At 35.1% G+C, this 27981-nt stretch overlaps 1 protein-coding gene across 11 annotated transcripts in view; it reads left to right on the top strand.

The window, feature by feature from the left end:
* The window catches only part of PDE4D (phosphodiesterase 4D), a 697708-nt gene that overhangs the window by 656276 nt on the left and 13451 nt on the right, over window positions 1-27981 (top strand). For 10 of the 11 annotated variants that reach the window (XM_087927250.1, XM_087927253.1, XM_087927251.1 and 7 more), the window contains one exon: window positions 17720-17813. In XM_087927250.1, the coding sequence (XP_087783376.1) occupies window positions 17720-17813 (94 nt within the window). Of the gene's footprint in view, window positions 1-10171; window positions 10585-17719; window positions 17814-27981 lie in introns of those variants that run through there. The other variant, XM_087927256.1, reaches the window with a different exon arrangement.

The raw sequence follows: 27981 nt of genomic DNA on the forward strand, positions 1-27981 counted from the left end.
TATGTATGCCACTGAGGTAGAAGCCAACAATTGGCAATGCTCTTCTTCTCAATCCACCAATTTCTTCTAATATCAATATAGAGAAACATACACAGCTGCAAGATCTCCTGTAACAACTATTCAACTCCTGTAACAAATTTTCAACTATGTTGAAAAGACTTTGGGAAACAGGCCCAAAAGGTCCTGCCTAGGAAGCAATCACATGATGTCTTACTTAATGACTACTTCATTCAACAACTGAGATCCCCATCCTAATTGTCATAATTCGAAGATTAGCTGTACTTACATTTCTCCCACTGAAATCAATATGACATTGTCACCTGGCATCCAAATGCACTGAGGCATTTGCATCTAAATTAAATAACTTGGTACCATATAAATAAGAACTTTGTACCATATTTCTGAAGATAACAGATTTATCTGCTGTGCATCAGAAGATTTCAGGTCATTCTTAAATACTTTTTATATGAATTTCATTACTCCTTAGAAAAATGAGTTACAATGTAAGTTTAAAGCTCATTCTTGCCATTTCCATAGTAGTGTCATTGTTGCTTATCTGTCTACATATTTTATAAATTGCATTTGAAGCTTTAGCATTCTCCCTTCGAGGCCTAATGACACTCATTCCACACATGTTACTTCATCATTTGTTTTTATTCACATACTTTGCTGCTTAAGGACAAACTCTATCAGCAATTCTCAGTCATGACCCTAAATGCCCTGGCCTTAGGAAGTTATTCTTCACATTTCTTGTTTCCTATGTTTTTAAACTTAACTAACCTTATCCTGTCTTTTCATGTATTTGTGTTACTTTGACATCCTCTCGGGGAAGTATACTTGCAGAGGCTTGTGCTCCTTCTATTTTGTTTCAATTGAGTATTACTTCGTTAATAAAATTATATAGAATATCCCAAAAGAGATCTGAAGCAGATTGGATAAAGCATCTTTTTTAAAAAAAAAATCCAGAAGCTGTGCATTTATCTTCTCCTAGAGAAATGGAATATTACCAGACCTTAGGAGAAGGAAACACTTATAGAGGCAAAATTTATACATGCCCTTGATACTTATTAAGTGAATATTTCAAAGGACATTGAAATCTGTCATCCAAACATTAGCCAGAAATATACCTGCTTAATTTGAACATGATTGCAGTCTCATTGTGTATAAGCTTTGTGTTGGGTCATTTTTACATATCTTAATACATTTGTTTATCCATTATATTTGTATACTACAAGGACTGGAGCAGAAGTCCTGATGCTTACAACCTTTAAAACATCCATGGGTACAAAAGTAAAATTAAAACATCTACAGATAGTAAAACTTCAGTTAAATTTGAACATAATTCTTAGATATATCCAGTTCATAGGAAGTTATTAATATTCACTCATGACAAAGTTAATCTGGAAGAGCTTTGTCTTTACCATCTTTTAAGAAAAATATTAAATAAGAGTAAACTCTGAAATAAGATAAGATTGCTTCAAAGAGCCGGGGCCATAGCATTGCGGGTGGGAGAGAGATCTGCAAATCAGAACCAGATCCTATTTAAACAAAAAACTCCAGTTTTGCTTTTCGGTGCTCATATTATCCTGAGACGTGGGGTATTGGGTTGGATTTAAATTATGTAAATTTAGTCTTTGTTTTTGTTGAGTGTATATAGTGAAAGTTGAAATCTAAAAAATCAGCGAAAGTTCCTTCTGTCTTTCTCCTTGTTTCTATATGTAAGAACACCTCAATTAAGAGACTTTTTTTGGTTTTTAATTGATTAGCCATTTAGACCACAAAGAGACATATTGCTCTGCAACCAAACTTTCCTTCTTTAATGCAAACTTCATTGAGATGAACATCAAAATTCAGTGGAGGATTTGTAATCAGTATAGATGGAAATATAACTGTTATAAAATATGTACTCTAATTGAGTGACAATTTCATTGTGGTGCAAAATGTCTAAGAAACACAACTCTAGAAGCAAGTGATAGATAAATATAATGTTATGAGGTACGGCCCTCTTGTGGTATCATTTGAGTTATTTTTTTCCCTTCTACCAGTGTTTCAAAATGACAATAGGCTTTGGAGCCAAGGTGACCACATTAGCAATAATGGGCTGAATTCATTTCCTGCTCTTGATTATGCAGTCTTTTTATTCTTTTATTTTTTAAAATAACATTTTTGGTATATCTTTGGAACTTCATTTAACAAAGTTTGGATAGATTTCATTGCATTATAATTTTCTTGGTATACATGAACTTTTGGTTATATGTTTACAATATTTATATCTTATGATAAATGAATGCTGACTGGATGAATTTGGCTTGCAGTTTGCACACACTTTCATTTATTTTGTGGTATCAAATGCCATATTACTTTCTCTTGTGGTTTAGGATATTTTAGCCTTTTCCCTGTCCTCATTTGGTTCCAAGTCAGAAAGAAATAAAGACACTCAGATACCCATTTTATAGGATGCAGACCTGTAAATTTAGTCCTGTTTTTGCATGCACACATTGGCAATATTAAGAGTTTCTCTGAAGGCTGCGTAGAAAGGATTAATATTTTCATATGCAACATAGAAGTTCATTCCACATACCAACCCATGAGAACGACAATAGTTTTGTTGTCACATGACAATATCCCTTGATTGTTTACATCTGTGCTTTCTAGATTAATTTGTCTAAGCAGGCACAGATTACTCCTGAGAGGAAAGTTAGATAACTGTTATAGCATTCTTATAGCATTCATAAGATCTAAGAAATGTACAGTTATAAGGAATGTAAACAGTTTTTTCTGTTTAGGAATGAATTTCCGTATGCTCATCATTTGAAATACAGTCTTAGAGGAATCGGTACAGGAGATAAAAGTTTGTCAAAACTAGATTCATCCGGATTAGAACTGGAGCGTGGCCCTTCAACCTGACTGTATGTGCTTAGTTACTGGAGTTGAAGGGAAAGTTTGAAATCAAGAAATTTTGCTTTGTTAACCATATTCCCAATGTTAAATTAGTCCAGAGGCTTCTTTTTCATGTCTGAATACTTCTTTGAGTCTCGTTCTTAATCCAGCAAACCTAAACTGCAGCCATAGTTCAAATATAGACTTTACATTTTCACATCTCTCCTCCCCCCCCCTTCCCCCCCAGTTCACACAGCAAAGAGTTTGGAAGCTCTCACTTTTGCTTTAGAAATGACAGATGCTTCCTTTAGTCTATTCTCTTCTGCCTTTTGTTAGCTAAAATAAATTGATTTGGTTATTAATTAACAACAGATGGAATCATACATCTTCCAAGTTCAGAGTTATTGGAGACAGCTGCTTTGTTTAAAGCATATTTTAAAAAACAATAATATGAGCTATTGGCTACAAGTTAATTCCCTGCACTAACAGTTTACAGCAATAAAACGAAAGAGATTGGTGGTATAAAAGACTTAAACAGGTGATTTGCACATATTCTTATTTTTAATCTATTTTTATTTTATTCAAAGAAGTTAAAATAGAAATACCAAAAATTTGTAAAGAAACAAAAAAACTAAAACAAGGTATTAAAAAAGAAAAAGTGCATTAAAAAAGGATCAGCATATATTAACTGGATACTGTGCAATATATTGCAAGGGTATTAGTTTCCCATATCTTACAAAACAAGCCCAAAGAATTTTAAACTACCAAATTACTAATTTTACTATTAGACTTAAACTACTAAAAAAAAGACAACATTGAAATCCCAAAGCCGTCTGGTAACAAACTTAAATTGTAATTAACATATAGAAAATTTATCATAGCTTGTTAACTATCCAAAATCATCCCCAAAATTAACACGGATTGGTCCTGGATCAAATATCCACATTTGTTGATTCTTAATAACATCTCTTATCAATTGTTGACTGAACAAGATGAAATTCCCCAGTTAAGTATGATAAATCTATTCCTCAGTCTGCTTCAATCCACTTTTAATAAAACCAACTATCACTTATCCCCTCAGACAGCTTTCTGCTGCTGTATAGGCTTGAACTTCATGGAGGTGTGTGGAGTTGACTCTTTTATTTCTGGGCCCATATTTCTTCCCGGCAAATCTAATGCTGGCCACATTTCTTTTGTGGTTTTAATTTATTTACAGTCATATGCCTCTGAATGTTTTCCACAGCCTTTATGAGTTCATCAAACTTTTTAAAAAAGTTTTCAACTAAGAATTACATGTTGCCAAACAGCCTTTTCGAGGGTCAACCTCTTTCCTTTCTCTGTATTCTGAAATGTTGATGTAGCAGATCAAGCAGAATAAGAAAAAAGACAAAGGAGCACGAAAGATATTTTCTGGATATTTTGATCCAAAATTAAAAGAAAGGTTAAGAAAAATAAATTCCAAACTTTTTGCAAATTGATAAAATACAAAATCTCTGTAGTAAATGTCCAATAAAAACTTAAATCAAGTAAAAACGCTTTCAATATCCAAGGACATCCTTATAGAAAAGCAAGTTGTTCAAAACAACATACTATAAAAAGGGAAAGGAGGGGAAATGGTGTCTAGCAGGTGGTTAAAATAAATCAGCACTAGCCAACCTGTCAACTTTTAAAGTTAAAAAGCAAAACAGGATTCAAAAAGTTAAGTTAAAAGCCAGGAATGTTAAAACAACAACTGCCAAGATGAAGATCTATGCCCAGTGGCTTTCTGACCGCTTCCAAAGAGACCTGGAATCTTCAACACTCCCCTTCCCAGGTGTGTCCACAGTCCAAAGGCTATTTTCCTAAATGTCCCATTCAAATCCAGGGAGCAGCACTGCCAAAGAACCAGTTTTGGAAGCAAAATCGGAAGATTGTCAACAAGAGAGGAAAAATCCCTTACTGTTCAGCAGCCATCTTGGGAAAGAATCCGACAATTGCATATATTGTTGTGAATTAGAGCGTCTTTTAGTAAATACAAATTTATGTTATGTTTAGCACAAAGGACAAACACTGTAATTCATTTAGAATTAAGCATTAAGAATTTATTAAGTCAAAGTATTTTCTTAACAGTTTTGGATTTTGTAATGTCACATTTCTCTTTTGTGCACAAGTAAACAATGATTTTTTTTTCTTAAATCATTCAGGAGTATCTTTTAAAAACACTTCATACATGTTAGAAAGAATAATTAAAACAAAGTATGTCTGCATTTCTTAAGTCATCTGAAATGCCTGTTTTTGGATTCAGGAAGTAAGATATTTCTCAAGTCAATTAAAACAACTCAATTTACAAAAAGTAAATATTTCATCATAACTGAAACACTCAAATATTTGAGGGGTTTTTTTACTTCATGTTTGACCACTGGTACTAATGGCTATATACAATAATCAGGATCAAAGTTTTATTGTTTTAAAAATCCTTTAAATGTTATCCAAACATATAAATAAGCCCACCTCCATGTAAAGGAGGAGATAGGCTTATTTATCTGCTTGGATAACTTTTAAAAATTTGTGCAAAAGATTACTTGAATATCCAATCTATTGCATTTATAAAGAGTACGATCAATATACTTTTTAACACACTGTTTTTTTTTTCAAACTTCAGGAAAAGCCCTAATTCTTTGCAAGATATGAAAATGAAATGAAATGAAGCATTTTATTAAGCAATCTGCAGTTGAGCAACTTGTTAAAAATGCTTAGAAATGCTATGCTAGTATCACTAGAGGGCACCATGTGCAAATGAATGAAATGGTATGGCGCCTTATCACTAAGTTATTCCAGAATCTGTTATCTTACTGAAGATGTTGAAGTTATATATTGGGAAGAGAGAGGAAAAATATAGTGAATTATTGGCTTTTAGGTTAAGCGGTATCAGTGAAGCAACATTATTCATACAATTAAGAATTCCAGGTCTGTCTGTCTATCTGTCACAATTTGAATTTTATAAATCAGCATCTTGTTGATTCTTCAGATAATCAAGATTTACAACCTGCCTTGCCTGCTTCCCCAAAACAATCAGTGGAGAAGCTGGCAGAAAAATTGAAACACATCTTGCTTGCTCCTTGCTTAACTGAAGTAAGCAGGGATTGCGGGAATTTCTGCCGCAAAGTAGCACAGTTATGTGATATCATGCTTTATAGCCACATTACTTATCAAAGGAAATCCCAGACCTATTTACAGTTGTTAAGTGAGGAATACCTGTATGCAAAGCCTTTGATCCTGATGTTTTTTGTAGATGGTACAGCTAGTCCCAGTTTAAGAATGAGTTTTATCTCAAGGTCTGTCCTTAAGTTGAATTTCTACATGAGCCAAAATAGTATTGTTATACAATGCTATAAGATAAGATTTTGACTGTGAGCACACTGCCCTACATTAAAAATGAAATTCTATATAAGTAGTATTGTGTAATGAGCTTGAACCATTGTGTATTTAAATTGAATCTCTATATATTTAACACAAATTTTGCTGCAATAGGTTCTATTCTTAACTATGGATTATCCTTAAACCAGGGCATTCTTAACCCAAAGACTTGCAATATATGTTATTTGATGTTTTAGGAGGTTTACAGTGATGCCTTTTTCTATAATTTTTTTCCTTTTTCCTTAAATTCTGCTTTTATATCCATAACTTTGAAGATTTGGGCAGTAATTTTGGTTGGAAGACTTCAAACTATATTATTTTTAATAGTTTGACATATATACATTGTTCTTTTCAAAGATAAGCTTGAAAATCCTGCTCCCCTGATACTGTATATATGTTAAATCAGAGATCTTGAAGTTTTACTGCTCAATAAACTTTTTCTTTATATATTACTGTAAATATAGTTCTACTTCTTTTGTTGATGTCTATGGAGATTCTTAGTCATCCAGGTCATAGTTGTCCCAAAGGTGCTTTTTTGAGAAGCAACTGAACTTCCTGGTTTTTCTTTTCTTGTCATCCAAAAAGATACACATTTTTAAAAGTTTGTCACACTTAGCTATAAAACAAGAATGCTATACTTTTAAGAGTTATAACATAAAATTCATTTTGTGGACTTAGAAGAAGTCTACAAAATTATAAAGATTTGAATAAAAACATATAGTAGGTTCTTGGAAAACACAGTTATGTAAAGAAGCTTCAAGATACGATTTCATACTACTTAACATCCTCAGGATATATGGTATTTTTAAAAAGCATTTACATATATAGTTTTAATTTCAAAATCTGCTTCTAAAGCAATCATACTTTAAAATATAATTATGATTATACATTTGCATACCAATACGCCGTAGGCTTGTGAATGTCTTAGTTTTTTAATAAATACATTACAGCTACATTTTCAGTGAATGCAATGATGATTTCCTAGATTAGAAGCATACACAGTTCAGAAATGTGAATATTACATGTCAAGAAAAAAAAATTATTTCAGCAACCTGCTGAGTACATACTCAGAGGTAATTTGACTTTGATTCCGTATCCTGGAATACCTCTTTTGAAAAGTGTTGAGGGACAACAAATCACTGCTGGAAGCAATCCTTTGTTCACCGCTGCTTTTATTTTCTGATCCTAATCACTGCTACACATGACTGCTCCCAAGAAGGAAGTGGTATCCACATGAAGCTTAGTCTAACATCTGTAACAAAGTACAGATTTTGCATTCTCATGTGACTGGGTTTGTGATCGTTGCTTTTCTCAAAGAACCCTTCACCTACCTGTTGTGTGAATTTAGTTTCACAAAACAAGAGTGGTACAACTGCTTTGGAAGCACCAGTGGCCTTGTTAAGGTGAAATCATGTAAAATAATAACTTTACTGTTATTGTTATGATTTTTGAGTCAGTCCTGTTCCCTACATGGACAGATCCACAGCTGTGTCTACTTTTGATTTTCTCACTGCCACTTGACTATTTTGTTTTGTTTTGGGGGTTGATGTTAGTATTAGCCCAGAAAACTTTGGTTATTATGTAAATTAGAACCGTAATATATCATAGCAAATAAGTGGTTACAATAATAAATAATAGATGGAACAGATTTTGACTGAAGAGTACATCTTTAGAAGTATTATTTTCTCCCTAACTATAACTAACAATTGTGTTATCTATTTATCTGGAAGACCCCATTTGAGAAATGATATTACAGATATTCATGGAAAGCAAAGCTCTTATTTATCAGGTTGAAATTGTTTTAACACTTGTTGTTTTGAACTTAAAATTATCATATTATTTACCAATATTCATATTCTTTTCACTATCAATTGTCAATATTTAATCGCTTGTCCTCTAAATAATAGTTGTTTATCTGGTCTTTACTTCTTTTGATTTTTCCTATTTTATTTTCCTGAGGATTTATCTGTGGAATTCTTTCTGCATGATGCTGATATATAAATATATGCCTGCATTGAGCTGATGAAGCAGAATTCTGTGTAACAAAAGGTCTGCAGTTGGTACTTACTTATAAATGTTGTTAGTTAGTCGGAACAGTCCAATAAGCCCATAGCTGAGCACAGTCTGTCCACTTCATTGAATCTTGTGTGTGCACAGCCTCTCTTGAAATGAATAAAGAATGAATGTGCTGCTGCAGCATTCCCTGATTGACCTCATTAATTCAGAACAAATCAGCAAGTAGTATAATGAATAGTATGGCTCAGTTATGTGGTTTCAAACATTTTCCCTGCTGAATTAAAATATTTGTGGCTCATTACAAATTCCCAGTTCAACCAAAAATAACAATACTGTTTTTAAAAGGTGTACATTTTGAAAGGAAAAAAAAAAACATTTTAAATTAAATTTCAAAAGTATTGCATTTAAAACTTTTGTGTTGTATATACAAATGGACACACATACACTTAATGACAAAATAATATTACTATTGTATCAAAAAGTAGTTTTGAACAGGTCTTATTCTTGAATCTATCTGTTCGATGTTCTCATTCATTGTAGCCTCTTTTAGTTATAGATTCTATAAGTATGTTAGGCATAAGAACATAAACTGAAAAATTGTGTTAAAAATAATCTGAAAAATCTTGTTTGTCTGAACATAATGTAACATGATATGGTCAGAATTAAAGAAAATGCTGACATAGTATGCCAGAGAAATTGATTGTCAGAGCCTAAAGTTTACATATATAATGCCAAATCATGGTTTAATATAGCATAATGTATGAAAAAGCTTGCTGGACACTTTTTGAATACCATTTCAGCTATCCTTCAATATATTTGTTGTATAATGTATTGGGCCACAATTTCTATTAGCCAAGATCTGGATAGCACCAACGTTAGGGTTTACTACTGATTTACTTCCTTGACTTCCTATTTGTAATATGGAGGGGTTAGCTTGCTTTAAACAGTGTTGAAGTAACTACAATATAAAAATATTGGTGTGTATATAATTTAATCTAGACAGAAATGTATTTTACTCTATCTTTTTATATTGAAAATTCATAATAGAAACCTAAAATCTTTTCACCAGTCTTCATATTTGATAGAAGTTAGATTAATGTTTCATCCAATGAAGTGGAATCAATTTCATATGAATTGTGTTACTTTAGGTGTCAAGAAATGTCTGTTGCATTTTCTTTCAAATACTAAAATGATTCGCCCCCAATAATATTGTTATGTTTGTTAGGATCCCTAAAGGTAGGAAAGTTACAATGATACCTCTATTTTTTGTTAAATGCAGATGTGCCTACTATACAGTAAGCAGCTGAACAAAGTACTATTCTTTTCATCTGATTAATGCCATATATAAACTTAAATGCTACTAGGCAGTTCGAAAGCTTTTTGTATTAAAATAATAAATGCTTTGCAATGATGTTGTCAGAATGAGATGTAATTGAATTGCTGAATGTAGGGACTTAAAACTTCACATGCACATGCATGTGTGGTTGAAAATGTGTGTGTGTTTGTGTATTTTTAATGATAGAAAGTTAAAGAATTCAACTCAAATGCTATTTAGACTGACCAAATAACCCACTATGTTTATTTTACTGAGTTCATTTAGCCTCTCTCCCTGAGCTAATAAATGTTACTGACACACACAAAAGGTTAAGCTAATTAATCATGTCTGCTGTGAAATAAATGCTGCGGGAAAGCCATTATTAAATGGCATTTAGCACCAATCAGAAACTAGCACACACATGTCACGGCTTTCTCTGCTGCTTTTGTGTATTTTTGGCTAGCACGGGATTGGCTGTTATCTGAATTTTATGGGAGGGTTTACTTGACACTGGTTGTAGCTTCCCTGCAGATCCTTTTTTGGAAGGCTATTGAGAGAACAAGTCTTTTCCAGCAGCTGAGCATCTTGATATACATAATTCATCAAGTCGTGCTGTTCTGGAAATATGCAGATCTCTGTCTGCCCTTCAGATTTCTGTTCAGCTTGTGCAATATATCTTTCAAGCCAGGTTCTTAAATTTTACAGCACTTTGGAATTTTGCAAATGGGTCCAAAATAATCGAAGATCTCTTAACTGGAACACCAGTTAAACGATCTGTTTTATACCTAATTGCAGGAAATTTATAAATCAACAAAACTGAGAATCAAAATTTAGTTTAAAGGATTCGGCATACTTTCCTTCCCTGTCTCTCAGTAATAACAGAGGACCGAAAATTCTGCTTTAATTTGGTAATACTAAAAGCATCAAAAATGCCCGAAGCAAACTATTTACTGTCAGTATCTTGGGGATACATAAAGGTAGGAATTTAAGAACTTTCTAAATCATGTTTGTTTGCATGCAGTGTTTGCTTGAACATTGATTTTTTTATTATAGATTGAGGCCTTACTGATATGTTAAAGTAACTTTAAAATATGTAATTGAAAACAGTGAGCTCCCTCTAACATTCACTTATGTTCAAAGGTACCTATAACAGAGTTGCGCAGTCCTGAGAATAGGGCATATTCTCAGCTTAGCAGCTATAGGATCACTGATTTTAATATTGTGTTTTGGAGAAATCCAAGCTTAGAATGTTGTGCTATTTTTCAATCCCCAAGGAGAAGATCATTAAAGAATATATAAACAATAAGGGCTAACTGTGTAATTTCACGTTGCTTTCTTAATATGCAAATATTGCAATTATTATGCCTCTATTTTTTGCTTTCTGTTTATGACACACATCTCAAAATTTATTAAAGCCATTCTAAAATAGTGAATGTTTGGAAATGTTTTTTCTCTCACTGAGGATGCCAACCTCAACTTGTTTAGAATTAATTTATAAAGCCTCAATTTAAAAAAAGTGGCTTGGCTTGTTCCTTTATATTGATCAGAATAGAAACCATCATATATATTGTGATATGCAATTCTAATCTAAGAAAGAACTATGAACTTATGACACACACCTCCTGTTATGTATATTCTGGATGCTCAAGATGTCAAGGAACAATGTTCTCCTTTCCTAAACACATGATCACTTAGTCAAATTAAGATTAATAACTTGACTAAGCAAGGATGGTATTGTATCTAAAAATAGGTTAACCTTTTCCCTTTTCTGCGTAGACCTTATCCCTAAAAATGTGCTGTGTAAAGAAATCAATAGAACAACTGGAATTCTGTCCTTGTGTGACCAATAAACAGCAACAGAAAATGATTAAATTTAACTGTGATAATAATAGTTCTTCATATTAAGGGTCTCAGTAGGATGGAGTGATGAAGCTGGACTAGGATAGATTTTTCCAGCATGGTAGCCTGGAGGTGAACCACACTGTGTATAATCTAAGTAATTATACATTGTGAGTACTATGTTGAAGGATGTTGGATAGGGAAACCCTGGATCTTTGCTTCTTTTAAAGTCACTGTGTGGCCTTGGACAAACCACTGAAGTAGGTGAAGCCCTATGTGCATGTGGTTTGGCTCCTAGAGTGCATTGGAATGAAGAGTAACTGATCCCAAGAAATCTTCCTGAAAAGATGATCAGTTCACTAACTGTGATATAGCAGATAACAGCCCAATATGTTTGGCTAAAACAGCAGTTTAATTATATGTTCATTTTATTGGATCATTTACTAATGCTGAGTTTTTAATGCAACTATTTAATAAATACAAGTAAGCACAATAAAAGCCTTAATAACTGAACTTGATAGTTTAGACTTTCAAATATGGTAAGGTATTGTTGTTTCCAGCAATACATTTCACTAAAGAAATTATATTTTATGCTTTTCTTGCTGTATTATCATTAATGTTATGAGTTTTGTGAGGAAGAATTCTTTCTCACTGCAGATGAAAATGAACAATTAATATTTTTATGACCAGTTTCATATAAAATCTATATTTTAATTTAATTCTACCCTGCAAAATGTTCAACTTTATTTCTTATGATTAACCCAAATAATTATAGATCTTGTCATATTTTTCCTTGAAAAATTAGTTGGGTTTCAAAGGACTGTAACGTTCCTATAGGAATCTACAGTATTCCTATTATCTTTCATTTTCACATATATCTCCGAATGACTGGCCAGTACAAACATTAGGGGAATTTGGATTTGGAGAATATATATCCTAAATTAGTAATGCTAAAAAATATATAAGCAATCCATAGCTTCTATATGTGTTAAGATTCATTGAAGTTAAAATGAGTAGGAACCTAAACTTTGTGATTCTATACATGTTCATTGGGGGGCAGGGAATCTCATTGTATTGTCTTCTAATTAGGAATACTAGGGCTTTATTGCTAATATTCTGTATTATACTGTTCAGTTCTTTACAGGATTGAAAGAATTAGGTAGGAAGTATTGGATCTATACGACATAGAATTCATCTTTTTCTCATTGCATTTATTATGTTGAGTTATTTATTTATGTTGTATACCCATTTATTATGTTGAGTTATTTATGTTGTATCCTTGTGATTTGGGATTAACTGAAGTCAATCATAAAACACATTCTTCTTGTTTGGAAAGAAGAATGTTTCAATGCTTGGAAAGGTTGAATAATTAACAGCAGAATAATCTTGCAAACAGAAATATACTTCCTCTTTTATTTTAGCTGAGTTAATCATCTTGACTCAAGCTGGACTTGGTAAAATAATGGCTGATATGAAATCATAGAGTTGCTTCTATTCTACCTTTTAATACATTATAGATTTTTTTCATAGCAACAATTTCCCAGTATCAGGTTGAGACCCTAGTGTAACTAGCAACAGATTGAATTTCATTTTCTAAGGTGGGAACCAGCCTAAGGCTTTTGTCTTGCATCAGTATCAGAGACCAATGATACCTATGGTTTTCTGAGAATATCAAGTATGGTTTTAAAGGGTAAGATTTTACCTTATGTTATCACCTTCTTTTCCAATTGGTCAATAGTGAAGGTTTATATAATATTGGGAAGGTGTGAGTACCCCAGCCTAGCCTTCCCTCTTTCCTTTAATTTTTTGTTTGTTTGTTTGTTTGTTTTGTTTCTGGTCAACTTTCTGAACAGACTCAAATAATTACGTAGTCACAATTTAAATTTCACTTAATGCCCTTCACAAATCTTCAGTCTATGATACTGTGGCAAGGATAGCTCTATGTATTTGCTCAGTGCACATTAGAAAAATCTTTGCCCGCCACTAAAGCTCTGTGTAAGGAGCTCCTTTCTCCATTGACCATGTTCAGAATGAGTAACATCAGCTGCCCTGAAATCTTGAAATAACCAGGACAAAGTGGGCATTTTAATTGGATCCTAATTTTCTTCCCTGTTGCCCTATGATGGTTGCTTCAGAGAAGAAATAAATTAATAATGAGAGCTTAGCCTTCATTATTGAGCCATCTTCAAATGGAAGGCTAAAAAAATACCTTGTGCTGAGCACAGTGCTATTTGATGCCCCCTGCATTTGGATATATTTCCTAGCATTAGACTGGAATAGGTATACCTTATTCCTTATCTAAAATATTTGATAGCTTCATTTCCCTAAATATCCTTGTCTCACAGCAGCATTTTTCAAATTGTTATACTCCAGAAGTGTTGGAGCATGGCCATTTCTGGTCAGTCCTAATGCAACATGTCTAGAGAGCATTAGCTTGGAGATGGGTGCCATGAAGAAAAATACGAAGGATTAAAATAACTTCTTGTGTCTCTCCTCATGCCAAAACACTGACTTTGTGGAAGGTTATCATACATGCTATCCTTCTTTATTTCACCCAGAGGGCCTGTTTTAGAAATAAATATAGGTAGTCCTCACTTAAAAACCGGTTATTTGGCAACCATTTGAAGTTATGATGGACTCCCCAAAGCTACGTATAACCCACTTTTGAGGTTACAACGGCTGCATCCTGCTGTCAGATGATCACATTTTGGCTTTTTGGCAACTATCTCACATTTTAAGATATTTACAATATCATGCAGACATTTGACAACAACTTTCTGTGATTTTTGCTGGTTCTTGGCTTCCACTTTTGCTGGTTTGGGTTTCCACAAAAACAGCCATTGGGGAGAATAGGTTTGCTTAATGACTACTGCATTTACTTAACAATTGCCATGAAACAGATCATAAAATCGGTGAAGTCACATGGTGACCCACTTAAGTTACAACAGTAATTCTGTGGTCAATTATGATCACAAATTTAGAACTAGTTGTGTATATGAGTTATTTTTAGAAAGCAAATAGCAATAGCACTTAAACTTATATACCACTTTATAGTGCTTTACAACCCTCTCTAAGCAGTTTTACAGAGTCAGCATATTGCCCCCAACAATTTGGGTCCTCATTTTACCCACCTCGGAAGGGTGGAAGGCTGACCTGAGTCAGCCTTGAGCCTGGTGAGATTTAATCTGCCAAATTGCAGGCAGCTGGCTGCAACAGAAGTAGCTTGCAGTACTGCACTCTAACCACTGGGCCACCGAGGTAAATAGAGAGGTAGCCTGATGTTAGATTTCAGGAGGCAGTGAGTTCTAGTTCTGCCTTAGGTACAAAGCCAAGTTGGTGAACCTGGGCCAGTTACACTCTCTTGGCCCTACGAAGAAGACACTGACAAATTTCACCGACTTCCAAAATCTTGCTAAGAAAACTACATGAATTAGGCTGGTCTATCACCAAGAGGTTTATGTGTCAAAGACACACAAAAAATTAAAATTATACCTTTCTCTAGTATATGGGACAAGTATATGCAAACAGGTTCTGTCCAAGTGATTTAGATTACAGTTTTCATCAGACCTAGGCTAATAGTCAAAAAACTGCACTACAGAGTACACAATATTTAGGGTTAACATTAGAAATTTGTAATTTTTAAAAATAAATATTAATATTAAATATTATATATTTATATTGTATTATAAATATTATATTATATAATATTATAATAAATATTATTAAAAAATTACAAATTTCTAATGTTAACCCTAAATATTGTGTACTCTGTAGCGCGGTTTTTTGATATTAGCCAAGGTCTGATGAAAACTGTAATCTAAATCACTTGGGCAGAACCTGTTTGCGTATACTTGTCCCATATACTATTGAGCAATGTCCTATTCATCCAGAGATTTACCATACAAAATAGGAATGGAACATGTGAGAAGCAGTATGAAGAAAACTTGTAAAAGCACATGTATAAATGGGCTAAAGGAAAAGTGTAAATAGACTTTAAACTTGTATACTAGTGTATCCTCAGCCCAGTTCAGTTTTCAACATATTTGTTTAATGTATAGAGTTTAAGTGATAATTTATTTTTATTTATTTTTTATTTTTAGTTTATTTATTTGTCAAGCAATTATTAGATAACAGGTATAAGTATAAACATGGTTATGAATACATGAAATGGATACTAATAAGAAAAAAAAAGAATAGGACAGGGACGGTAGGCACATTGGTGCGCTTATGCACGCCTCCTACAGACCTCTTAGGAAAGGGGTGAGGTCAATAGTAGACAGTCTAAGGGTAAAGTTTGGGGGGTTTGGGGAAGAAACCACAGAGTCAGGTAGAGTATTCCAGACATTGACCACTCTGTTGCTGAAGTCGTATTTCCTGCAATATATATCAGGACACAGATAACTAACTGATATATAAAATGAGGAGAGCAACCCCTTGCAGATTATCCCACACTGGATCATTTTCAAGCAAGTCTTTACTTATGTAACGTATATTGTCCATTCACTGAGAGCAGATGTGGAGAAGAAAACAGTATATGTGAAAAAACACAACTGACAGAGCAGGCTATACATTCACAAGCTGATGGCTGCAAAAATCATGTAGCTTTAAATCAAATAGCATAAACAATAAATTTCTAAATAATCCAGTGGCTAGCTTTTCTGAATATGGAAGACCTAAGTAAATTGTAAAATTTACCTTTTCTTAGCATACAGAAGAATCACAATCTGAGCTATTCCTCCCCCCACCCCAAGTAATTCTAATCCTGTATTCTTCCAGCCTTTTCTAACCAGGTTGCTTCCGTAAGTAATGGATGAATGGAACGCCTAATTCCCAGCCCCCGTATGGTAATTATATGGAAAAATTCTGACAGGTTTAGTTCAGCACTAGGGGAGACTTAAAGATAGCATACCCTGGAGGCTCTATGTCTTTCCTGCTGATGGGAATCATCCTTTCATATGACTCATCAGGCCAGCGGTTCAAGTCACCAGAGACTGCAGAGTGGAGCTTTCTTGTAGCATGAAACAAATGGTGGCAGCCCTTCAACCCTTCTGCTTCTTGCAATGTATTTGTAGGCCTCGAATTCTTAGAGCAAGAACAATCTTACAGTAAAAGAATATTGCAGAAAACCTTGCAATACTTTCATTGTTAAAACACAAGCTGCTTAATAAAAAGCAAGTCACAATCAGTACTGTCCTCTAAAGTTTATGAACCCCAACTTGCAAAACTGATACCAAGGCTGAGGTAGGCTGAAGCCTGATTGTCCGCCACTAATGAAATCACACAATTAGAAAACGGATAGAACTACGCTTTTTGATAATTAGAATAGCTTATTCCAGCCTTCACAAGTGCCTGAAAGAGTGTTCATCATCAGCTCATGCTCTTCAATCAGCAGGTGGATATTAAAGTGTAATCTTGTCTACAGGTCATCAAATTGAGAAAGCCAGCTTCTCTATTTTTTACATGATCCTCATAAGGTGTATTTTTTTAACCTGTACATGTTTATATCCGCAATAAAATCCAAATACCAGTTCCCAAAGCAGTTGGATCATTAATTATTATTTTAAAATTCAGGCATGTAAATTTAGGTATACAGATGTTTAAGTAACTAGGTAACAAGTAATTGACTTACGGTTTACTCCTGCCTGTAGAAATGTCTTAACGTTGCTAGGTAATTTTAATTATTTCCACTGGAAAGAGATGGCTTATTGATGTCACTTAAAAAAGTAGGAATTTAAGAAAATTGTTCTCTTTATTTCATGAGAACATAGGTGGAATCAGAGGTGGTATTCAGCAGGTTCTGACCGGTTCTAGAGAACCGGTAGCGGAAATTTTGAGTAGTTCGGACAATCGGCAAATACAACCTCTGACTGGAGATTTTACAATAACCTTCCCCTGCCACGCCCACCAAGCCACGCCCACAGAACTGGTAGTAAACAAATTTGAATCTCACCACTAGGTAGAATGTGTGTATATTATAAACCTTCATCATACATTTTTAACTAGTATAAGAGCAATGAAATTGATCTCTATTCATATTGATACCAATTTTTCAGTATCTCTTTATATAAAATGATGCATGGGATAATACATTTGGTGAAGCCTACTTTGACACTTTCCCTAAGAATCTGATTTTACTTCTTATTATGCCATTGAGCTAATGTGGTATATTGAATTGAAAATTTGAACATATCTGTTAAAAAAGGTTCTTAAACAATTCTTGTACCATATACCCATTTACTGACCATTGACATACACTTTTGTTTTTCTTTACAGTTTAAAAGAATGCTCAATCGAGAGCTAACCCACTTATCTGAAATGAGCCGATCAGGCAATCAAGTCTCTGAATATATATCCAACACATTTTTGGGTAAGCATAATTATAACAGCTGGTATTCCTTGTTTTTTTTAATTTTGTTTTCACTGGCTTCTACAGGATATCATTATATATACATATACACAAAGAGATACATATATGTATATGTATTTATGTGTATATAATAAAACAGGCATTAATTAATTAAATACAATGTTTGCTTTTATTTTACAATAAAAGTTGGTAAGAGTTGTGGCAAAGAGTTTACCAGATGATCTTTTGCTAACTGACTTACTATCTAGAGAGGAAATTATCCATTGGCCTACATTATCCATGGGCCTTTGTCAAACCTACAAAACTATTCCCAAAGGACTATGACTAAAAGTCAACACATTTAAAATATTTCAGACTCATTTGATGATGATATTCTCATTAAACCCAAATGAAACCTACATCTGAATGGTTTTCTTATTCCACCCATCTTGCTTTTGCAACTACAAATACATAGGTCCTCTTGCAGGTCCATACATCTTCCAGTTTTTCAAAGGTTTTCTCATAGCTGCTACTGATCAACCTGCTCATTCCTCTGCTTATCCCAGGGTCTTCTTGAATCCGATGTGGATTGTTGTGTCAGCCCGGCTGTCTTGCTAGTTATCTGAGATTGTTCTTGCATCAGCATGAATCATTCCATCAGTCCACCTATTTCCCCAATTGTCCTGAGACATCAGTCTTTACAGAACCTTTGTTCTGACCAAGGCTTCCTGAGACACCAACAAACATACGTTAAGTTCAACTGTTAATTCAACAGCTATGAAGTATCGTCATTCACAGCCCATAATGAGTCTCAACCAGTTATAAATAGGCCCATGGAAGTCTGCCAAAGTTCTTTGGGAGAAGTCTGATAAGAATGCACCTTTATCTTTCTTGAAGTGCTGCCAATGACTAAAGTACCAATTAGTCTTTCAAAACCAAATGGAACACAAATTCACCATGGAGCTTTCAGGTTCCAAACCAACCAGAGCTAACAACATTGCTTCCTGTAAAGGTTCCTGTCCTTTTGCACTTCCTTTATATCTTATGGGAGGGGTAATCACCTCCAAGCCTTACTCCCGAATCACCCCTTTTGTCTTAATTGCTCTTGCCTTCTGGCAACTCTGTGCACACATGCTCCCCTTGTTCCTCTGCCTCGCTGCTGTCAGATTCTGGAGGCTCTGGAGTCAGCACATAACTCCCAGATGGCCCTGGCCCCATCTCTGTATCAGATGCAGGACTCTCATCCAAGTCCTCCCCAAACTCTCGAACTGGCCCGTGTTCTTCCCCGCCGCTCAACTCTGCTGGCGTCTCCACAGGCTGCCAGTGGACCACAACAACCTTCTCCCACTGACTCTAGTTCTCTTGTTGCCCTTCCACTGATTTAACACAACTCCTGCGGCTGTGTCTTGAGTATGTGTCAATACACTGCATACATTTCTTACTTGGTGAGGTCTAGTCAAAAGCATTTTGCCCTACAAAGCAGTTCTATAGATTGGAGTTCCAAACTTTCAAAGAATATCATGAGCATACTTGGGGTAAAATCTGGACTTTAATTTTGCTTGTGGAAGACTAACCAGAATGTGCCCATACTCACCAATACTGACCATCATCAGAGGATATTGGTAATGGAACAGGGTACAGGTAATTTAACTTAATCTATACCTTTCTGCCTTAAAAAAAGAAAAGACATATGGCCAATGTGGGCCCATCTGATGATGTTTCATGGCATATGAAAGAGTATGGTAGAAGTGAATAGCAAACAATGAATTAGGAAAGAAAATGAATGAAGGTGATCTAATATAGTAGTATGGAAAGAATAAATACATTCAGGGAAGTGAAAGTATAGGTTTGATTATACAGTATATTAATTGTGTCATTTAGGCTATGGAATGTCACTATACTACTATATACCATAATATAATGGTATATTATGCCGCAGTGACTGATGATAATGGAAGAATTAGATAAGTTTTTGGAGAAATTAAGCAGCATTCTGAATGAATGCAATCTAGAGAGGAAATTATTCTATTACATGACATGGATGGATGGATAGGAGGAAGAGAGAGTCTAGAAAAAGTGATTGGTTCATTTAAAGATCATAGAGTAAACAAGAATAGTGATAGTTTGATGAGTATCTGAATTGAAACATTTTCATTTGAAATATTGATTTAAACATAAGACTATTAATGCAAATACATAGCAGGGAATATGAATAAAAATCATGATTAATGTAATTATGATTTTTTAAAAAATAGGAAAGGATAGAATAGGTCATTATTTGGTAGTCTCAAAAATGGATCTTGAATAGATGGAGAAGTAGAATCAGACTGGTCACAAAAAATTCATAAAATATGATGACAATAGCAAATAAAGATAATGGAAATTATTATACAGTTAATTTTCTTTTAATGATCACTTATTCAGTGACATCGTAACATCCTCATCATCACATGATTACAATCCAGACATTTAGCAACTGGCTCACAGAACAGTTGCACCATTCCAAAGTCACGTAATCACCTTTTGAGGCTTTCCTTGCCAGGTTCTTATAAACAAAGTCAATGGGAAAGCTGGCAGGAAAAAATTACAAGTTGCCCTGTAAGTCATTTTATTTATTTAAGAAAATTTACTTGGCATCCAACTCACTCTCAGTGACTCCCACTGCTTTTTCTCTTGAGCTACCCAGCTATGGCGTACGGGAACCTGGGGATCTCATACTCCATAGCACCTGCCTACAGGACATATGCTCAACCACACTCTTGTAGCACATGCATGCCTGACAGCACCATAGCAGCCAGCTGCAAATGCTGGGAAAGATGGACAGACTCAGTTGCATTGGCAATTGACACACTGTTAGAGAGATCAGGTTAGGAAGGTCATGGAAGAAATCTATCTGGTGTCAGGGTTCCAAGTTCCAAGCCTTATTGGAGCATCTTCAGGGCTGACATCTGGTTGCTAAAAGTCAACACCATTTGATGGTGCATAATCATTATTTAGTGCATTGATAGAAAATAAATAAGTATGGTGATATTAAACTAGCTGTATTTAAGACAAGCGGAAGTGCATTTATAAATCTGGATAGAGAAATGTTAAGACATGTAAGTGGAAAGATAGTGGGAATAAGGTAGTCTCTTATGAGGAATGTGTCAGTGTTCCAGAAAAAAGCAGCGTCCAACCCAAAACTCCCGAGACAGGTATTTTCTGAAAAGTTCCTTTTATTAGAGTAGGTATACTGGCACATCTGGGAAAACCCGAATCTGAGAGTTCCAGGTTTTCCCTCAGTCATTCAAAAAGACAAAACCAACCCCTTCCCCCATCAGTCCATCACATGGCCCAATCACATTCCCTCCCAACTTGAGACATCCCTTCAACTATGCCTCTTCTAGGTGCAGGAACAACATGACCTTGACTGACAAGAAGAATGCTATTATGTCTAACTACATATGCTCTACTAAATCCCCCCTCCTAAATTCCCAGGCTCAAGAATATGGCAGCGTGGAAGCTTCTGGTTCTAATATGGCCTGCAAAGTTGATAGAATGGCTGTTTCTTGAATAAAGCAAAAATGGCTGTACATACAAATGTTCTTCTGCCCATTTTACTATTGGAAAATAAAAGTGCAGTATTTCATAAAAATAAATGTAATGGAAACAAGATACCTATAAACTACTGTATATACTTAGTGAAAATTCAGTAGACGCTGAAATGAAGATTGAGGACAAAAGTGAGTGAACCTGGTAATACTGAGAGAATGTGTGAAGACAGAATCGCAAAACAAATGAAAAAAAATGAACAGATGGTGAAGTGAACAGAAGTGAAATGTTTAAAGAAAAAAAAAAAACCTTGGGAAATGGTATATGGATATGCTGTGATAGAAAGATCTGAATTGATTCTATGAATGGTGTAAATGTTCTAAATATCTGTCTAAATATTCTAATTGGATCCAATCAGCAAAGACATCTGCCTATCAAGAATATACTCCTGATATAGATTTGTGCTGTTTGGTCAAATAACATTTTCATGTTGTTTATCAGTTTTCTAGCCAATGGTTCATTTTAAGACGGAGGGCTTTTGTGTTTAACATAACTTTAGCAACATCGACATAACCCCCCCCCCCATCCCCCCAATTTTGGTAACAAGTAGCAACTATAATTCACTAATTCCCTGTGCACTCATGAGCCATCTGGGTATGATTCCAAACATGTGTTGGTTCAGAATGTTCTTGGCAGGAATAAGACAAGACGAGGCTCACCTAAGTTCTTTAGCAAAATATCAGGGAATTTATTAAGTTTGACTTCTGTTTGTATAGCATCAACAAAATTGGCTGCATGCAAGGTTCTGTCTCATAGAAATATATTGCTTCTTTTATTTTCAGTCTAAATATTCTAACATTACTGCTGTGCTGACTTAAAGATGAATAACAAAGCAGAGTCCATATTCAAATTGCTTGCTATTTGAAATATACAATTAGCAAAGGAAACAATAGAAATGGAATTTGGAAAATAGAGGAATAATCTAGAGTTTTATTTGTATGTATTTTTATTAGCTAGTATGATTTTTTGTAAAGAAAATGTGCAGTAGGACAGACTCAGCTGACAATCAAGCACTTGCCCTTCCTCCCCCTCTCCTTGGCCTTCTCCCATCATCAGTTGGTGATCAAACAGAAGTGTTGGAGGAGAGGAGGGAAGATAAGACGGCTGCCTGGGAGAAATAGAACGCAGAAACTAAAAAAGATAATTTTCATGTCTCAGTTCTCTCTGCCATATTCTCTATGATAATTTCTGAAAAATCCCTCAACTGTCAGTAAATGGCTGGAGAACTTACCAAGTGACAAATAAGTAAATTGATCAAAATTGTTTTCTGTACTTCGCTTTTCATTAGTAAATGAAAGTAGGGTTGCTTTTCATTAGTAAAAATGATTGGAAATAATTATTAAGCAATAAAATATTCAGTGATAAGTATTTGTAGATTGGTAAAATGAGGCAGAAGTATCCAGGATCTTATTGCAGACTAGGCTTCTTCACACAATGAATTGGTGATGGCCTCCATCAAAATTTTATAATACAACATCCCTGACATTAGTGGATTACAGTTAATCAGTTCTAGGGCCTGAGCATTGGCACAAGAAGCTTATCAAGTTGTGCACTATTGCCAAAGTTGCCACTTCTCAGTTCAGTCTCAATACTTCCAGACAATAGTTTGTTGCCAAGATATGTGGGGCAACCAACAATACGTGATGGAGAATGATGCATGATGGAAATGACAGAATTGACTAGAACTTGCCTTATTAATGCTGTTAGTTTTTCTTTCTTGTGAGTCAGATCCAAAATGAAACAAATGTTTTGAAAATTCACCTCTTTCATTATCCAGAGGATTAGATAGAAAACTGGATTTTGCCACCCTTGGCAAGAAAAATTACTAGACAATTTCCAAAAAGCTTTTAAAAATGGAAATGGACTTATCTATAGAAATGAATACATAGAATACATTATGATACTTTCTGTGTGCTTCCTACAGACACCTGTTTAGCTATTATGATAACAGATAACCAGAGTTGGAAGGGACCTTGTAGGTCATCTAGTCCAACCCCCCGCCCAAGCAGGAGACCCTACACATTTCTGACAAATGGTAGTCCAATCTCTTCTTGAAAGTCTCAAGTGATGGCGCTCCCACAACCTCCGAGGGCAAGCTGTTCCATTGGTTGATTGTTCTCACTGTCAGAAAGTTTCTCCTTATTTCCAAGTTAAATCTCTCCTTGTTCAGTTTCCATACATTGTTCCTTATCTGACCTACAGGCACTTTAGAAAATAACTTGACCCCTTTCTCCCTGTGGCAGACACTCAAATATTGGAAGACCTCTATCATGTTTCCCCTGATCCTTCTCTTTACTAGACTATCCAAGTCCAGTTCCTGCAACCATTCATTATATGTTTTAGCCTCCAGTCCCCTAATCATCCTGGTTGCTCTTCTCTGCACTTTTTCTAGAGTCTCAACATCTTTTTTATAATGTGGTGACCAAAACTGGATGCAATACTCTAGGTGTGGTCTTACTAAGGCTTTATAGAGTGGTGTTAGTACTTCCCTTGATCTTGATTGTATCCCTCTGTTAATACAACTTAGGATTGCATTAGTTTTTTTGGCGGCTGCTGCACACTGCTGGCTCATATTTAGCTGGTTGTCCACTAGGACTCCAAGATCCCTCTCACAATTACTGCTATTGAGCCTGGTTTCACCCAGTCTACATGTGTACTTTTGTTTTTTTCTTGCCTAAGTGTAGGACTTTGCTTTTCTCTACATTGAATTTCATTTTGTTAGATATGGCCCAGTGTTCTAGTCTGTCAAGATCCATCTGGAAAAAATACTTCCTTGTCATCTTCTCTCTTTAGTGGACTGACTGTTTCCTTGATTTTTTTCTTGTTATTTATATGTTGGAAGAAACTTTTCTTGTTATCTTTGACTTTTGTTGCAAGTCTTTGTTTGTTCTGAGCCTTTGCTATCCTGACTTTGTCTTTGCAGATTCTGGCTATCTGCTGATATTCTGCCTTAGTTATATGTCCTTCTTTCCATTTTTTGTACTTGTCCTTTTTTTTCTTTCAATTTGCCACAGAGATCTTTGTGCAGCCATGCTGGTTTCTTCTTGGATTTCTTGTTTTTCTTTCTCAGTGGTATTGTGCTGGTCTGGGCTTCTATGATCATACTTTTCAACCCAAGATTCTTGAGTTGTTTTCCTGTTTAGGATTTTCATCCATGGAATCTTTCCCAAGTTCTCTCTGAATTTATTGAAATCGGCTCTTTTATAATCCAAGACTCTAGTGTCATTATGTTCTGTTGCTTGTGTTTGTGTTATGTTGAATTCTAGTATGACATGGTCACTCTCACCTAAAGTTCCTGCAGTTTCAACTCCCTCTATCACTTCTTCTCTGTTTGTAAGAATTAAGTCCAGTATGGCTGTCCCTCTAGTTTCACCCTCTACCTTTTGGACAACAAAGTTGTCAGCTAGGTTGGTTAGGAACTTATTTGATTTCTCACTTGGTGCAGAATTAGTTTTCCAATTGATATCAGGATAATTGAAGTCTCCCACTACTATTGTTGTGTGTTTCCTCCATATGTTTGTTAGTTGGCTGGCAAAACGGACATCTATTTTTTCTGCTTGATTGGGTGGCCTATAATATATACCTATGGCCATGTCATTCTTTTTTTCTTTAATGTTGACCCATATGCATTCTAGGAGGTTTTCATCTTTGGTTTCATGCATTTCTGTAGCAATATAGTGGTCCTTTACATACAGTACAACTCCACCTCCTCTTTTATGGGGTCTTTTTGAATAGTTTGTATCCTTCTACCAGTCTGTTCCAGTCATGGGTTTCATCCCACCAAGTTTCTGTTATTCCAACTATATCATATTTACCTTCATGTATTCGTAGTTCGAGTTCACCCTGTTTGTTCCCCAGACTTTGTGCATTTGTATATAGGCACTTGAGATCTTTATGTCTGACACTGTGTTTACTGTCTCCATAACCTGTGTTGTGCCTGCCTGCCCCTACTTTCTTGCCACCTGTTTGATTAATGCACTTGGTATGGCACTCGCTATTAAATGCTTGGTTTTGGTTGGCATCAAGGTTGATAATCTTACCTGCACAAACATCTATTTTGCATGCACTGGTATCCTTATTAGTTTTAGGTTGCTGGGGACAGAGATGTTCTGAACCCATTCATTCTCTGTCCCCGCTGTTCAGTTTAAATGTTTATCCAGGAAATCTGTGAATTTAATGCCAAGTAACTCAGTCCCTTTCTTTGATGGATGCAAACCATCTCTTTTGAACAGTTTTTCATTGGACCAGCTGCAGACATCATGACAAATAAAACCAAAGCCTTCATTTTACACCACTCCTTTAGCCACACATTAAACTCTGCTACACGCTGCCCTTTCCCTTTTTGTTCCTTGTATACCGGTAGAACCTCTGAAAAGATAAGCCTACAGCCCATGTTGTTAAGTTCAGAAAGTACATCCTTCTGGGAAAGATAGTACGCTATCAAACTCAAAAGACTTTTTATTTTTAAAAAAAGCAGGACTTTTTTTTAAATGATAAAAAAAATATCCATGTGCAAGATGGTAGTGATGAAGCCGTCTTTCATATACGGTACTGGAGAAATGTGAAAAACAATACCACAACCTACCTATTTTCTTGATAAAGACTTATAAAAGACTTTACCTTTCTCTTAATAAAGAAGGCCTTAAAACCTTGCACAAAGTTACCGTTAAGGCTGCTGAATCTGAACAATTCTGGATCATGTTTTATTTTATTTTATTTTAAATTATTGATAGAAATATGTTATTTTCTTTTGAATAGAGCACAATAGGACCCCCTAAATAATTGAATAATTATATCTCTGGGAAAGAAATTGTTTGAGATAAGAAGACGTAACATTTGATCAGCGGTCAGACGAGGAGACCCAAACTCATTGGTAGCCTCACACTGCAATGAACAAGGACATTCAGTTTTGCAGCTACTAAAATTGTTGGATGGGCAGGCACAAAAACAGCCAGGAAAGTGATTGAAGCTTGGGAAACGGGCCCCTCACCAGTCAACGGGAGTGCTGATTTACCACCAGCCCATCAAGTACTTAGAAGGTGAGGGCTAGGCAGCACAAGCAAAGGGCAGCTAATGACTTAAAAGATGGCCACCCACACATCCCCAATCAACACCTAATAAGCCACTTACAGTACAACATGCACTATAAACACAGTCTGCTAGAGAGAAGTGTCCTGAAGATGGGCTCCAGCATGAGTCTGAAAGCTCAGAAGACAAATCCTCTGGTCCTGGTGATTGACCCAGATTAGATGCTGCAACATTATTCTGGGACACGTATATTTGCTTTCATTCGTAAGATTTGCTCACTTTGAATGAAACCTTAGGAAATCCCTTGGAATTCCTTGACCCCTCTAATATTTCCTTTCACATGAATGCATCTGACATCTTGCTTTAAAGCCCTTTCTTTTGATGGTTCTAAACTTTGTTCATATGACTGAAGTTATAAACATCAAAGCATACATGTGAATCATTATTTTTAGTTTGTGCCGGTTCAAATCTTTTTTTTTTCTGCTCTGTTTTGTTTAATTGGTGATCAGTAAAAGAATAGGAAAGGGCCGGTTGCCTCTAGCTGAAAATTGGTGACATTTTCACTTGTCTGTAGCAATCGGATCAGAATTCTCTGCTTTTTCCAGTAAATGCTAGCCTAATCTAAAAGATTAAAGGAAGGATCTGTGGTAATACATACATGTGGCAATAGACTTTCCCCATTTCTAAACCGAAACATGCATGCAGTTCTTAAATATTTTGTACATGCATCATGGGTTTTTTTGTTAACATTAATCTAAAGGAAAGGGAGAAAAAAGAGTCTCCAAATAAAAAATGGTATTTCATCACATGGTTTTACAGATTTGACAGCATCAAGAATATGATACAATATTATTAGGCAAAAGAATAAGAATTTGAGAAAGAACTGATTGAAGCAGACTATTTTGTTTTCCTGCATTTAGCAATGACCCTTTTATGTGAAGGAAAATTAACATAGATTCCTTATATAATATAAGCTGTTTTGGTTCCATGTTGATAATCTTACAAAACCACCATTGATCTGAGTTGAAGATCTTAAATAGATTTCAGACACATACATGGCCAGATTTAATTTCTCTGCCTAATTTGCATAATAGGAACTTTTGGAGAGGGAACCTGAATTATCTCTACCTTATCTAGAAAGTATATATAATGGTGCTGACTGTCAGGAATATTTAGGAGTAATAGTACAGCACATATGAGACCATTAGATTGGTGGAGAACAATCTAGTGTTAGAGATAGCACAATTGTGTTTGTTGCCATCAATTGTGGCAGTGGAGATTAAGAGCTAGGATAGTGAACTGAGCCTAATTTTCTGTTCAATATGCGTATGCAAAAAATCTTATGTCACAGGATCGGAGAATGCCTTTGTTTACCTCAGATCAACCTAGGATGAGCTCATTAACTCACAGGGAGTTAATAAGCATTAATCACATTGCCTTGTTTGAAGGTACTACTTGAATGTGTGCATTATATCTGCTCAAAAGGAAGGCTATCAAAAACATTGTCTACTCTTTACAGCTAATTACTATTAGTTATTTGAACTGAAACTACAGTATATTTAAACATTTG

This window comes from Pseudonaja textilis, chromosome 2 (genome assembly GCF_049901715.1).
Source record: "Pseudonaja textilis isolate UNSWEBS1 chromosome 2, rPseTex1.2, whole genome shotgun sequence".
NCBI classification, from domain to species: Eukaryota; Metazoa; Chordata; class Lepidosauria; order Squamata; family Elapidae; genus Pseudonaja; species Pseudonaja textilis.